This window comes from Taeniopygia guttata, chromosome 13 (genome assembly GCF_048771995.1).
Source record: "Taeniopygia guttata chromosome 13, bTaeGut7.mat, whole genome shotgun sequence".
Lineage (NCBI taxonomy): Eukaryota > Metazoa > Chordata > Aves > Passeriformes > Estrildidae > Taeniopygia > Taeniopygia guttata.
In genome coordinates this window covers 2,956,046-2,970,781 of record NC_133038.1, presented here as the reverse complement: position 1 = coordinate 2,970,781, position 14,736 = coordinate 2,956,046, and the positions used below count along the sequence as shown (strand labels likewise).

Sequence of the window (14,736 nt, the reverse complement as noted above, 5' to 3'; positions counted from 1 at the left end):
CACTGCAATAATGCTGGCTGTTCAAACTGGTTAATAATATTAAAGAAGAGCTCTGATTTAATTACAGAGACACAAACCCAGGTATTTTTAAATAAGGATGGGTTCCCACCAATTGTATTTAATACAATTTTGCCTTCATTTATCATGTAGATAATTGCCACTGCAGAGTGTGGCTGTTTGTGGAATTGCCCTGGATACCTTCAGAAGAGACAGAAAAACATGACAATTTGCACTCTGGAGAGGAAATAGAAATGAAAGCTTCCCCCTCTGCCCTTGCTAGTTCCTCAAAAATTAATTTTAATATAATTTGAAAAGTTCTGATTTTGGTACAATTATTTCATTCTGTTTGGTTTCATTTCTGCTTCTAAAATAGAGGTTTCTGGAGACTTTGCATTAACTCCACAGATTACAGCTGGCATTGAACAGAGGTATAAGTTATGAAGCAGATATAAAGGAGCATCCATTTCCATGTATGATTAAATGCTGACTCAAGGTAGTGCAGTATTTTTGATCCCTTAAGTTTAATAAAATTCAGGACAGGCAATAAGGAGTCGCAGACAAATTAAAATTTATTGAGACAGACAAAAATGCAACTATTTCAGACTACAGTTAAGCATTTACAGTGAACCAAAGGTAGCAAAATGCTCACATTCCACTTAACTCCTTATGGAAAAAGCATTCAGAATTTACTATGCAGTTCTACTTACTATGATAGTCTACATCCATCTACAGTAGGGACATCGAACTGAAACACGTAATATTTGGATCTCTCCTTACAGATCTACACATTGAACAGTAACAGACATCAACAGCATTGAGAAAAGTATAAAAAGACCAAAACCCACCTACTGTAGAAAGGGCTTTTTGATGTGTAGTAACTGTACAAAGCAGTCTGTGGATGAAGGGATGGGACACAGGAGGGACCGCGAGAGAAGCCAACAAACGGAGGAAGCGAAGCTCGAGCGACCTGGTCTGGGTCAGGTGGTGACCTTAGATCTACATCAGTTGCTGCTTGAGGGAGAAAAGGCTACAAAACTCCTAATATCAAAATATTCCCATGCCAGAAATGTACACTGAGACTAACAGACTAGGCTGGAGAGGCAAAGAGAAGCATTCACTAACAAACAGTGTTGTTTTAAATATAAACTTTACATCTTCAATATAAACTGTAGAATAAATATTAAATAAACAGTTCAAATGGTTAAAAATAATAGTACAGAATAGCATTAAAAAAAAAGGCAAAGAAAATAAAGAAGATTCTTTGTGTTCACAGCAATGGCCCAAAAAACCCTACTGTGCTGAAATTTGAACTCAGTATTTTGATTTAACTACAGTAGTTAAAAGGAACATAAAGCAATGCCTAACAGTATCTAATAGACTGTAATATGAAAAGAAAATGAGATTAAAAATTGGTTTGTGTTTCTAAAAGAATGAGACAACTCTGATTCCATTTGGTTTGTGTCTCTAAAAGAATGGGACAACTCAGATTCCATTTTTCACAATGAGAAAATGTTTGGAAGGTCAATGAATTGATTCAGATGGGAAGTAAGTCTTGCTTTGTTAAAAAAAAAAAAAACAAAACCAAAAAATGAATGAATTGAATTAAATTAAGTTGGAAGCAAATTAAATCCTTTACAAAGCATGAAGAATGGAAGGGGCTTGATCTGGAAGAGCATTGGTTCTTGGTAGACTTGCTGGTTTCTTTATCACTATTTCATTAAATAGAAGATTTTCTTAATGCATCTCCCCACACATACATACATATGCATACATGTGCACACACATATTGTGCATAAATGTATATATACAGTCACACAGAGGTATACATATGTATATAGATAGGCTGCAGATCCCCCACCACAGGAGGATGCCAGTGGATCACAAAAGGGCTTTGTTAAATAGCTTTGCAGGATTTGGGAACTTGCTCTCAAAGCAATCCAGAGTCTGAGCTGCCCTTCCAAGCACGTGTGCCCTGCTGCTGCCTGGCCGGGGCACTGGGATTGGGCACGGCTGCCCTGCCCAGCTGCCCCAGCCCATCAAGTGGCACAATTCCCATGCTGGATGGAGCCAGAAGAACACTGCAGAGTCAGAGGTGACTGAGCAGTCACCTGGAGAGGGGCTCTGTCTGGATCCAGGCCAGCATGCCTACAACAGTTGTGTTTCTGTGTGTTTCTGGGTGCAGGGGGATGTGCTACCAGAGGCCACCTGAGCCTGCCAAGGCCAAGCCCCCTCGCCAGACTGGGCTGGGCATGGATTTGTTTCACTGGGACCATCCCATGTTTGAGCTGGTGACTCTGGGAGACAGTAACTGCTTTACATTTAGAGTGAAACCCTTCCAGCTCTGATTTGGAAGCATCACATGTGGAAGATCACAGCCAGGAGACCACCAGCGGGTGGTGCTGCCATGTCTGCACATGTAAACTCAAAGATGGTCACATTCTTATTTAACAGCTTTAATTTAACCATCTTGCATGTTTCCATGTGACACAGCCCTCTGCAGCCTCAGACCTGGTACTGCCTGCAAGGGCTTAGAGTGCCAGGCATTACCCTGGGGAGGTGCTGGGCAGGGGAAGGGATTTGCTCTGTGACCTTTGATGTAAGGCACAGCCCAGGATAAACTGCTGTGGAGGGACACAGGACTGCCAAAACCCCCAGCTCTGTGTGGAGAATGAGCCCAGTCAGGAGGATAAGCATAATCTGCTGATTGTGGAGCTCAGATTTATGGCAGAATGAAATGGCAGCTGTGCCTCAGGCAGGTCTTGCACAGGACAGCAGAGCCAGACCCAGAGAATGTGGAGTTAATTAAGAAAGTATCAGAGGAAAACTAGACAGGATGTTTGAGAAGGAACCTACTGACAGTGTTCAATTGCTTCTCACAAAATCATTTTTAGGGAGACAGAAATGCTGGGTTATCTGCTCCTCCTGCAAGCTGGCAGGATTTCTGTGAAAAGCAAATAGAAAAAGTGTGCATATGTGTGTGTGTTTGTGTCTGTGTGTGGTGCAGCTCATGGAAAATGATTATTAGATATATTTTGCTAAAGCTATGGGAAAACCAAAGGGATTTATTTGAGCCAGGGCAGATTGCTGGCCTTTTGCAAATGACTGTGATGGCAGATTTTTGGGAGGATGCAGGGGCGTGAAACAACAAATTCTTCATGGTTTTACACATCCTTCTGCATTAATAATGATTATGCAGGCTTGCTCTTTGTCCTCAGGTCATTGATCTGGATAAATAGGAAATAAGAGGAGAAAACAGGAGAGCCCCTGCAGCACACAGTACCTGAAAGGAATTCCACTTCTGATCACATCTGAAAGCAGAGATCCCACCCAGAGGGCTGCCAGGCAGGCACTGGCTTTGGAGAGGGCTGAGAGCCAACATCCCCGGGCCAATGTACCTAAAAACTGACTTCTGCCAGTCTGTGTGGTATTTTCCAGCTTTCAACTGACTATGTAGACAACCATGTTGTGACTCAATGCTGTCTCCACCTCTACATCCACCATTAACTCAGGAAAAAAAAAAAAAAATTCTAATTAGTTTTTGTTATAAAAGCCACATTTTTTATTCTGCAAAATAACTCACTGGCCAACCACAGGCACTGCTAAAATACTCACACCTGTCTCCTAATGCAAGAGTGAGATTAAGGTGCCTCTTACTGCTTCACAAAACAGCAGAAATAATAAAAGATCACCACAGCCCATTACTACATCTGAGAACTGCCATGGGAAAGGACACTGCAAATAATGTAATGTCAATATGCTCTGATACAAGAGCTTTGAATATATGGGAGGTATCAAGGGCATCACAGATTGGATTTTAATACTATTCTCTTTTAGGAGTGTGTATTACAAGCGTGCAGCACCACACTGAGCCAAGGGGTTATGCTTTGAAATTTCACCACCTAAAGGTGCTTTTTAAATCAGGTTACCTTTACATGAAGTAAGAGACAGTCACTTTTGAGGGTTGGTGTCTTGGACAGCATTCTAGCTCATGGAGAACAGACAGCTCTGGGGTGTGAGCTGGCAGCAGAGGCTGCCTGGGTGTTAGTGGTGCAAACGAGCTCAGACAGCAGCTGAGGAACAGCTCTGGGGGTGGTTATGATGCTACAAATTCACCTAATACTCTCTCCTTAAACATTCTGAAAGGCACTCTGCCTCTAGGGCTCGGTCCATGACAGCTGCAGCATCTCTTCAGATCAAGGAGGCCAAATAAAGAGTGCCATTTAGCTGAGCTGGGCCCTGGTGGAGTTTTGCCTTCAGTGTGAGCTGGACTAAGCCTGTTGGACTCATTCTCAAAGAATGGAAGGAAGGGAAAGTCCTGCCAGTGGGTTTTCTTCTGGATTAAACTCCTGGTACTGGGCAGCCACTGTCCAAAGAAACTTACTCTTCACAGGGACATTATAAATATAGACTAGAAAAGGAAGCACCTACTTCTCCTTCTTGATGAAAGAAAAACCTTTTTCTGATATGACCCAGGTAACAATTTATGACACGAATTCTCTGACATGAGAGGGGCTTCTTAGCCTTTGTATTGTTTTTTTTTTTGAGCCCCTTCCAGAATTCTTTCACATGATGGATTTCGTAAGTGGTGCAAGTGAGGATTAAGACATGAAATGGTTTTGAAACAAAACTCATTGCCCCTGTGGATAGAACAAAAATCCCCCAAACCAACTGAACAAAAGCTGTATTCCAAACAGTCCTTGCTGGAAAAAAAGTTGTCATCCAAATTAAATTGGCTATACAAAATTAAACTCAGTAGACAGGGAATTTTTGTGCCAGGTACTCTCAGATACAATTGCAGAGATATGATGTGAATTGCAATATTGTGCAAAACGTGAGTCCTCATCATGATGGGCACTACCATATATAACCAATTTCATCATCCTTATCATCATCTTCATCTTCATCATCTTCATTAGCTGCTCTTACATGGATCTTCAGTTTCCCTTCTTTGTCTTTTTTTGTTGCTTCAGGTTCCTCTTCCAAATCATCCAACAATACAACAGATCCACCACTGCCAAAATCCCCTGAGGTTTCTTGCTCTTCTTCTGAAACAGGTGAGCAGGAAAGGTCATTTCCTCACACAACACCCAATTCCACATTAACCACTATCCTTGTCATGCAGGCCACTGTCATTTGCAATGTTATTTTTTAAATTAATTGGTTCAGCTATTCATGAAACAACCTTAAAATTTCAATTTTCATTCTGAACTGGGAAAAATATGTATTAATTGACTCTGATTTTTTTTTTTTTTTTTGCATAAAATGCCCCCTTATGCATTGTCCTCCTCCTAGAGACCTGACTGGAAAATTCCAAATCAGGTGCATGCAGGCCAGAAAATCATCATTCCTTTGTAAATACTTTCATTCCATCCCAGCTCTGTAAAGCAGGCTAAAAATATAAAAAAAAAGATTTTATTTGAGTGCATAAACCTCACTCTGCAAATGTAGCTATTGAACCAAAGATCTGTGATGTCATTCTGGGCATCCTGGACCTTCTATGTCTCTGTTCCTTCTCAAAAAAGAAAGCTGCACTCAAAACCATCCCTGAGGCACTCTGAAGGATTGCAGGTGACATCTTCCTTTTCTGGGCACAACAGCTAATTGGTGACTTCGCTTACCTAGATAATATTGTCCTGTCAGCAGTTGTGTTGGGCTTGGTTGCTAATGCATACAGTTTTACACATTGAGGCCTTCCCTTGTCTGGAAAGTTCCAGTAGATGTGCATTCCAGAGTATACAGAACAATATCTTTAATAACCATGCCGAGCAACCCCAGACCCTTAATTTTAATATCACTAACTGCACTTTCCAGGCTGGTAGCAAAAATACCTTAACAGTGGTTATTGCCTGCTAACTTGTGCTGCACCTCTGCTGTCCAGAGGACCCATGAGGGCCCCATTTGTGGTGTGAACAGTGAAGAGGAGCACTTTGAATGCGGTACCCGTGTTTCCCTTCTGGGGTACAGCAATGCCAGGGTACAGCAGCGTTAGCTCTCCCCCTGTCTGAGGAAAGCAGAGCATTACTCACCACAGCTGACTGTGCCTCGCTTTCTGGAGCCAGCTATCTCATTCCCATACTTATCAACACACCAGCACTGCCCCGTGCTGTCGTGGCACTGCGTGGCTTTGTAATAACCTTCCTCATTGCACCGGGGGATGAAAACACCTGAATAAAACACAAGATGTGCTCAGTAATGCAATCCTCTGCAGGAGCAAACACTCAGAGAGGGTATTATGAACTTAGCACTTATATACATGAAGATCTTGACAATGTTGGCAAGGAAATACGTGTGATTTTCTGGTGCCTGAAAGGATGAAGGAATTATTTCTGGTTAACTCTTTTCAGACACCCTGGTCACAGTGTATAAATGTTTGCTCATATCCAGCACACAGAGGAGGGTGTCACACAGCTCTAGAGAGAGCTTCAGTCTGCCCCTGAATGATTGATATTCCCACAGAGCTTTTTCACATTTAACTCCTGGTTTTAAACTTTTCTTCCCAACTGGATTATTACCCCAACTTCATTAGTTCTGCATTTCCCTCCATTTGCACTCCTTCAGTGTTTATCATATGAGTCTTTCCACAACGCTGTAATTATCCCTGGAAGGTATCTGCCATCTGCTTGCTATTCATACTAATCTCAGGCACATCCCCTGACTTACTGAGAGCTCCCATGTATAAAAGAGGAAATAATGCACAGGCTTTATAGAAAGGGACAACAGGATCTGAATCAGTAAGTCTTCGGATTTGAAGCCCAAGTTTTGTCTCACAATAAAACCAATATATTTCAGCCTTGTAGAGTGTGGTTCATTCTGGCTTCTGCAGAGAGGGAAACTCTCAGGAGAAACCTATGTTATTGTTTCCACCATTTTCAGCATATACAGCAAATGTACTTCAGTATGAAAAGCCCTCTTGTTCTTTGAGATGAGTTAGCTTTATTCCCACTGGAGGTCAGTACATTCATTTTTCCCTTCTTTGTCAATTGCTTCAATTTGAAACATGGTATAACCACACCCTGGCCTCCAAATTTCTTGTCTCAAATGATTTTTGAAAAAGTGTTTTTCTCCTTTGTCAAAGATACCAGTGATTTACTGGTGGTTCAGTAAAGTTTTTTAACTAGTTCCACGTGTAGCATCTATTCAGACAGCACACGTGTCAAAGGGGCCACTTTACTACATTTCTCACAGGAAAAGATGAATGAGAAGGTGATGCCAAAATTTCACCAGATTTCCTACATAAAACACATGAAAGTGGAAGTCAGTCAGTCTCATGCACACAGAGAGCTACACAAAGTGAATCTGAATATCCAAACTCATTGCTCTGCAGATCTTGTCTGAAGTTTGAGTGCTGCTCATACAGGTCTGGGAGGTGAGAGGAGAAACCTTTGAACATCTGCAGAAATCTTTGTGTATCGGATCAGTTTTGGAGACCACATCCATGAGTGAGAATATTTTAAATAATATCAAAACATGATCTTATAGCAGGTTTGCTAATAGGTATCCCCATTATGTTCATGTACAAATATAAGCATGATAGCAACTACCAAAGATTCATTTTCACTATTTGTAAGACAATAGTTTCAATAACAAATGTATGTATTTTTTTTTTTGTAAGTTAATACTCAGTGTTCAAAACTTCATTTCAATATCAATTAGGAAAGATAGTTTTTCATATTTATGCATATGTCCTGCCTCTGATAAGCACTCCAGGTGTTTATCAAGCCACACACAACCTTGGGAAAAGTGCTGAGGTGCTAACTTGGAGCTGGTGTAAATCAGCACAGCTGTACCCATGTCACTAGAGCTGCCCTTTTATATCTGATCAGCATCTGGCTCCAGGGAAGGATCAAAGGGGGACCTCAGGGGCATTGCAGGGTGAGCAGGGAACAGTTTCTGCATTTTAAACTGTTTCATGCTTTCTCTTTTCCTGGGCAACACAACCTTCTCCTTCTTTGAAACAAGCCTTTTTGCATAGTTTCACTGTTTCTTGTAAGGTATGAAAATGTTCCACGCTGTCTATAAAAGCTTTAAAGGATTTAAAAATAAACTGTGGCCCAGGCTCACTGCCAACATAACTGTGTGTGGAATAGATTCACACTTTGGGTCACAGTGAAGAGTGGAAGGTACTTTTCCTTCTGCGTGGGAAATTCGTGCCAGTTTGTATGTAACACTGGAGCTTTAAATATTTATCTCTGCATACTAATGTCAGAGTATTGCCAACCATCAGAGGGAGGAGAGAGCACGTCCTCTCCAATGTGTCAGGTTCAGGTGATAATCTGGAGAGGACAGAGAGTGACTGGGAACAAGTGTTGTACAACGTGATGATTCTCCCTGTGAATTGTACACAAATCAGCCTGTCTTTGTTAGAAATGAGCTGGCTACAAGCTCTGCTATCCTGCAGCATGGCACCCAAACAGATCATTTGCTGGGTTTGGCATCAGGGAACATCTGGAGCTTTCCTCTCCAGAGGTTCTTGCACAGGCAGTGCTGCCCCACAAGACTGGACACCACAAAATGTGAGTCCCTCCCCACAAACTGCCTCAAGCTACTGAATCCTGCCTCCCCATCTCCCTCTGTCCTGGGAAGGGTTTAGTTATTCCACACAAACTTGAACAGTACTGTTGCATCTGTATCCTCCTTATGGACCCAGACCTACACCTCTTCTCTTTTTTTTTTTTTTTTTTTTTTTTTTTTTTTTTTTTTTTCTTTTTGCATCATTTCCTTATCTATATAACACCCCTCTTCCTTAGAGAACAGGAGGAGAATAATTATATACGAAAGATAGAGGTAAAAGCCTGTCAGAATTAAGTACTAGCCAGCACACAGCTCCTGGTATTAGCTATTATATTAGCTGAATCCACAGGGTTGATATAGGAGAAAACAGTGACGGGAGCAGAAATTTATTACTTTAGTGGTGTGGGAGAAGCATTATCAGGCTGCACAGTTGTATGCTCTGAAAGTACAGTCTCTGCAGTTAATTGTACTCCAGATAAATCTGGTAGGAAAAGATGAATAGTGCTGTTTACTTTTTAATTCAGTCTCCTGGGATGCAAAGACTTCATTTGAAAGTCTCCAAATTCAACATATCTAACGGCAATGGCTTTGAAGTACTTTGTTGCAACTGTCATGTGTTTTGGAAAACATATAAAGAAGGAAATATCAAAAGTCATCATTTTTATCAATGGATACAAGTTAACAAAAACATTCTTCATGCTAGTGCCCAGCCTGTAAGTGCTGTGTTCTCTATGTCAGGGCCAGAGGAGGAAAGAAAATAATTCAATATTACTTTCTCTGAAAATACTCATCTCTCTTTTCCAACTTTTCCATTGCTACAAGTCACGTGTATGTTTGTGCTTCCATTTGAATGATTTTTCAGACAGTGAAGAGAAAAGACAATGTTTTCTGCTGTTTAAATAGCTCTGATATCAAATTAAAATCTCCATGACAGATGTCATTATGCAGGAAGACTTTCAGGGTAGGTGAAGCAAAGAGTTCCTCTTTATATTATAATTTTCTAGCTTGTGGAACAACCTGTGCCTGACACTTTGATTTGTTGAGCTTCATCACTTTCATTCTTCTTCTATTTTTTTTTATTAATACAGTTGACTAGAAGTTATTTGTGCTAAGGGACGATTCTTACTGCATTTACTTTGTCATTTTACTCCTGCTGTTGTGATCAGATCCCAGTGCCATGTGCTACAACCACCTGCATGTTGAACTACCTGCAACCCAGGCATCATTCTTTCCACACACCAGAATAAACTACTTATGTTTCAACCTAGATGACATTTATTGCACGTAGAAAATGACAGCAAAGCATAAAATAAATATGGGATACTCAAAGCTATCTGTTAAGAACTGGGCTTCTTACTCTTTTAGGTGGCTTTGAAAATCATGACACCCATGAGACGGAGAACATTGTGACCTCCTCTGCCACAACATTCCCTTGAACACAAATGCAGAATATTTACTGAATGGAGCACACATATCCCAAGTGATCAATCCTCCCTGTGCTCCCACAGCTGTCAACAGCAGGAGCTGTAACTCTGAAACTTCCTAACCCTCAAGTGAACTTGCTATGAAAGGATGATGGATCTAACCCACAGTCCCTGTGGCCTTTAGGAATGTTTATTCTTAATTTAAACCCGTGAATCCAGGTTGGGATTTTTCCCAAGGCACCTGAACCTTGAGTCCAAATGGCAGTGCAGGATTTGGTAGAGCTGAGCACAGCCTGTGCTGCAGCTGGGGATGCTGTGGGAGCCTGACATGTTCTCCAACATGGGGCTACAGCTTGGGCTGGGTCAGCCATCCTCCTCAAGGGTGAAGTGCAGGGCTGGCCTCGTCCTGCTGCACCTCAGGGGCTGGGCTCTGTGTGCTCAAATGTGCTGGGACACAAGTTTTGGTAAAACACCAGCACACAAACACCAGGCCACACATCACTGGGTGATTTTAGGGTAGAGAATTAGTCACTTGAACTCTTTTCAGTTCAGCAACCTGATTTTTCAGCAATTAATCGGGAAAATGCCAGATGGGGATTTATTTAATCTAATTTTAGATATCAATCAGAGCAATGTAAGTCATGAATCAATTCAGGCTCCCAATAGGCACGAGAGAGGGGGACAGGCATGACCACATCTTACAGCATGAAGCATCCTGCAGGCTGCCTAAAATGATATGAATTCCTGTTTTCATATATACAGAACCTACTGAAATATTTTAAAGAGTGATTAGGCAAAATTGAACCCAAAGGAAAGCCTGCACTGTGCCACAGCTGGAGTGGAACATGAATGCATTGGCTATGCACCTTCAGTCACCCTTCAGAAATGGGAGCCTCGAGTACCAAGCAGCCTCCCAGTACTGACTCTGACCTGTGAGGTGATGAAGACAGTATTAAGCTCTGTGCAGGCTTTGCATTTCTGGAGAGCTGTAAATTAGTTCTGAACCCATTGCCATGCTGACACCTGTTCTATGTGTTGCTATCTCATTATTTGTTTAATTTCATAGTGTCAGGCCTACGCTCGGTGCTGCATATTCCCGACTCAAAACATTAGTCTCTAATTGAAAAACCATTACTGCATATAAAGTTACAATAATCACAGAAGCTTTAATTAGCTGAGCAAATGAATAGCAAGTAATCGAACTTACCGAACAGAATCTTCCCTCTACTTAGCTTTTGAATTCTATTCATTTCATTCTGGCAAGGAAGACCTAAAATATAATGTATAAGAATCAGTTTCCAGATGGTATGGGACAGACTCTGTAATGACTGGCTTCACTGCTGACATGAAATGTAGGCTACTGTACACCTGGGGCTGAGAGAAGCCCATATGCTGGTACTGTACCACAAAACAAATTTATGTCATTAGCTCCACTAATTAAAAAAAAAAGAAAAAAAAAAAGAAAAGGCAACACTGTAGTTGAGAGTAGCGTTTGGGGGCCATTTTAATTGTTAAACCATTCTACCTCTCTTTTAACCAAACTGACATCATGCCAGCTCTCTGATTTATGACTTGCTAATTGGTTAAATTCTTCATTAATAAAAGAGTAAATTCTTGAGCTTTCTGTCAGCAATAGAGCTTATTTCTAGACTGTGTGCAGTGACACTTGCTACTTTGTTTGCTTTAACGATCAAGGGATGTTAATATAGCTCATCTGTGACAATAAACATGGTCCCAGAATGCCCTTCACACTGCTGCTGGGCAAGAGGGCTTTTTAACACAGCTCAGCCAATGAGCAAACCCTAGAGGCAGGCCCTGAAACACAGGGAGAGCCAGGGAGCTGCTCTTTGTCCTGCAAGTGGCACAGCTCACCGCCTGGCTTCTGGAAGCAGTAGCACCACTCGTTGTTGGAAAGCTTCCCGTCTTTGAAGGAGTCGCAGGAGTTGAAGAGTGGCTTGACACATGGCTCGTACTTATCCAGGTAAATGGCACTGATCTCCGAGGGATCCAGCAGCAGGTCGTAGTTCATGTCAAGTTTGTTGAACATCCAGCCTAAGGAATCCTTACAGATTGGGAGGATGCTGGTGTCAAATCCTGTAAGAAGACAGGCAAATATTCGCCAGCTGAAACCCGGTATACCCCCGGCACAGGAGCCACTCTAAGGTGAAGCCTTGCCAACTTTTCTTTTTCTGGCTGGACCCTGAACATTGAGCTGACTTGCCCGAAGCAGAACTGAACGACTGAACTGATTGTGTAAAGCTTAAAGCCCAAGCACAGCAACAAACCAGAGCACTACTCACACTCTGTGGGAGCTGTAGGGTAGAGAGGGATGAGATTCAGAATTGGTTTCTGTAATTCAAAGTCATCTCTACTCAAAAAATTCTTGCTTTTTTTTTCCTTCAGTCCTCAGTCCAAGTGTTTTGGCCCAGTTCCAGGAAATTGAAATGTGATGAGAAAAGGCTGCATCCACCATATTTTCAAACTAGACTGAATCTGAATGCAATTTAAATCTTGTTTCCCAGACTCCTTTCTAGTTGCCTGATCATATTCTTTCTTGCTGTGCTCTCACCTTCTACCTCTCATCCTTGTTTTTCACTTTTCAAAGGCCTGTCTGTGGTTTGTGACAACAAACTGCTTTGGACTCTGAGCTGTCTGGGGAAGGCAGGGGGAGAGAAGAGGTGAAATGTCTCTGTTCCTCACATCACTCTGAGGGAGGGCACAGCTTCGGCTTCTGGAGCTGCCCAGAGCTGCCCATGCTCTTGTATGCTGTACCAGCACCTTCCTGCAGCAACACAGGATTCTGCTTTTCCAGCGCTTTGGAAACCATCACCATCATTCATTTTAACAGCCCATATCCTTCAAAGACTGCTGCAGCAGCAGTGGTTATCACAGAAAGCCCAAGTCATGCATATAGATACCCACGGTGTACATAAGATACATGTTCCAGTACTGTGCAGGCTCCAGAAAAACAGTGGCATGGAGCATTCCAAATCCACACTGTCGTGGTATTTTTTTCAATGCTTAGACTAAATTCCAAGTTATCTACAATGCAATGAAATATATTTGCAATGCAGAGATAATAAATCTGATAACAAGGGTACTGGTTTCAACCAGGACTCAGAAACATGAACCCATTGGTTGGGGATTTGCAGGGACAGAGGGCTCCTGACAGCCCGGGGCTCTGGTGCTCACACTGCTCCAGCTGGGAGCAATAACCTGCCTGTGCACTGCTCACTCTGCTCACATCAGGCCACCTAGAGAAGCCTGACGAGCTTTTTCCTTCAGCTGCAACTTTCACTGAAAGAGGTTAAGCTTAGCTTTATCTGCTGTACGTGTTCCTTTCAGGATGCTGCTTTGTTCAAGTGAAAGCTGAGATGTTGCTGGAATCATGCTGACAGTTCAAGCTCTGCACCCTACTTGCTATTTTAGGCATTAATCCAAAGGAGAGCAGGGCTTTTTGCTGGAAGCTGTGGTTTTTGTACGCAGCTGTGGCTGAAGGTTGTCAGTGACACAGAGGGACAATCAGAAGGGTTAACTAATGGGAAGGTTTGTGTCATTCATAATACATGTTTCTCTAAGGAAGGAAGAAGGTAATGCCATTTTCTCAGGGCTAGAGGTAGCTCAGGCAGGGAAGAGAGAAATCACGCTGAACATTTCATCACATTTTTATGCTGTTATCTCCCATAACATTATCTAATCATGTTGAGCACAGTAAAAAAGAACAAGGCTGTGTGAATAGATGTAGGGGGAAGCTGCTTGCCTTGCTGAAGCAATTAGAAATATTGACTTCAATTATTTAAGTCATCTGAAGAAGGTAAGCGGGATTTGGTTGCTGTGCAATCTTTTGTCAAATGAAAGGACTTTAGATTACTCACCTTTTTCTTTACAGAGCAACAGGAGCAGGGCATCCAGTCCTGCCCTGTGCAGGTGTTTGCTGCCAGATTCCCCAACCCAGGGCAGGTTAAAAGTAGTCAGACAGGCAGGAGTGGATCATTCAACTGCAGGATGGAGCTGGGATCAGCTCCAGCTATCTCAGTTTAACAGTTTTCAGGAGAAAAAGAGTTAGTTTCCATTGTCTGCTGTTTTTCTGCACAGATGCTCTCTCTGACAATGGACTTTACACACTGTGGTGGCACTTAGTGCTGCAAAAGATGAGCAACTCTAAGGTGAGCTGTGTCATCAGCTGGGTATGGTACGTGTTGCTCAGCCCTGATGGTCTCTAAAGCTCATCTCTTAACTGGCAGGGATCAAAGCAGGGAGGAGGAGATCCTGGAATGCATTTGCCCCTGACAGTGCCTGTAGATTATTTCTGAGTGTTGTTGTCCTCCCTGTTGGGAAATCTCCACCTGCATGTGCCATGGGGATACACCACCAGCCTGTCCTCAGCACGGATCCGTCTGAGCAAATCACCAGTAGTGACTGCAGTGAGCACAAAGCTGCTCTGTGACACACCACCAGGGCTTGATGGAGATACAGCTGGGAAAGGGCACTCGAGAAGACAATTACATTAACTGAACAGGTTTTGATCATAATTTCTTATAAACAAGGGAGCTTACACTATTGTGACCAGAGTCCCAAATTAGTTTTATCAAGAGGCTGATTTACTAAACAGTGCTGGATTATCAGACAATGTGGTCTGGAAGTCCTGGAATATTGAAGTGGTAGGTGTGACAGAAAGTCCTTAGCTAGATAGTTATTATCAGTGGAAAGTTAATTCTTTAACTGCCCCTCAATATGTCATTGAAGGCCAATAGCAGCTCCGCTTCATATTGTCTCCTGGTAAAAGGTATTGCCCATAAAT

At 42.3% G+C, this 14,736-nt stretch overlaps 1 protein-coding gene across 2 annotated transcripts in view; it reads right to left on the bottom strand.

Annotated features, from left to right (window-relative positions):
• Positions 1-551: 551 nt before the first annotated feature.
• Positions 552-14,736, bottom strand: part of SPOCK1 (SPARC (osteonectin), cwcv and kazal like domains proteoglycan 1) — a 267,252-nt gene continuing 253,067 nt past the window's right edge. For both annotated transcript variants that reach the window (XM_002187170.7, XM_012575814.5), the window contains 4 exons: positions 11,808-12,029; positions 11,143-11,205; positions 6,027-6,164; positions 552-5,045 (listed from right to left, as the gene is read on the bottom strand). In XM_002187170.7, coding sequence (XP_002187206.5) covers positions 4,855-5,045; positions 6,027-6,164; positions 11,143-11,205; positions 11,808-12,029 — 614 coding nt within the window. In that variant the 3' untranslated portion in view covers positions 552-4,854. The remainder of the gene's footprint in view (positions 5,046-6,026; positions 6,165-11,142; positions 11,206-11,807; positions 12,030-14,736) is intronic.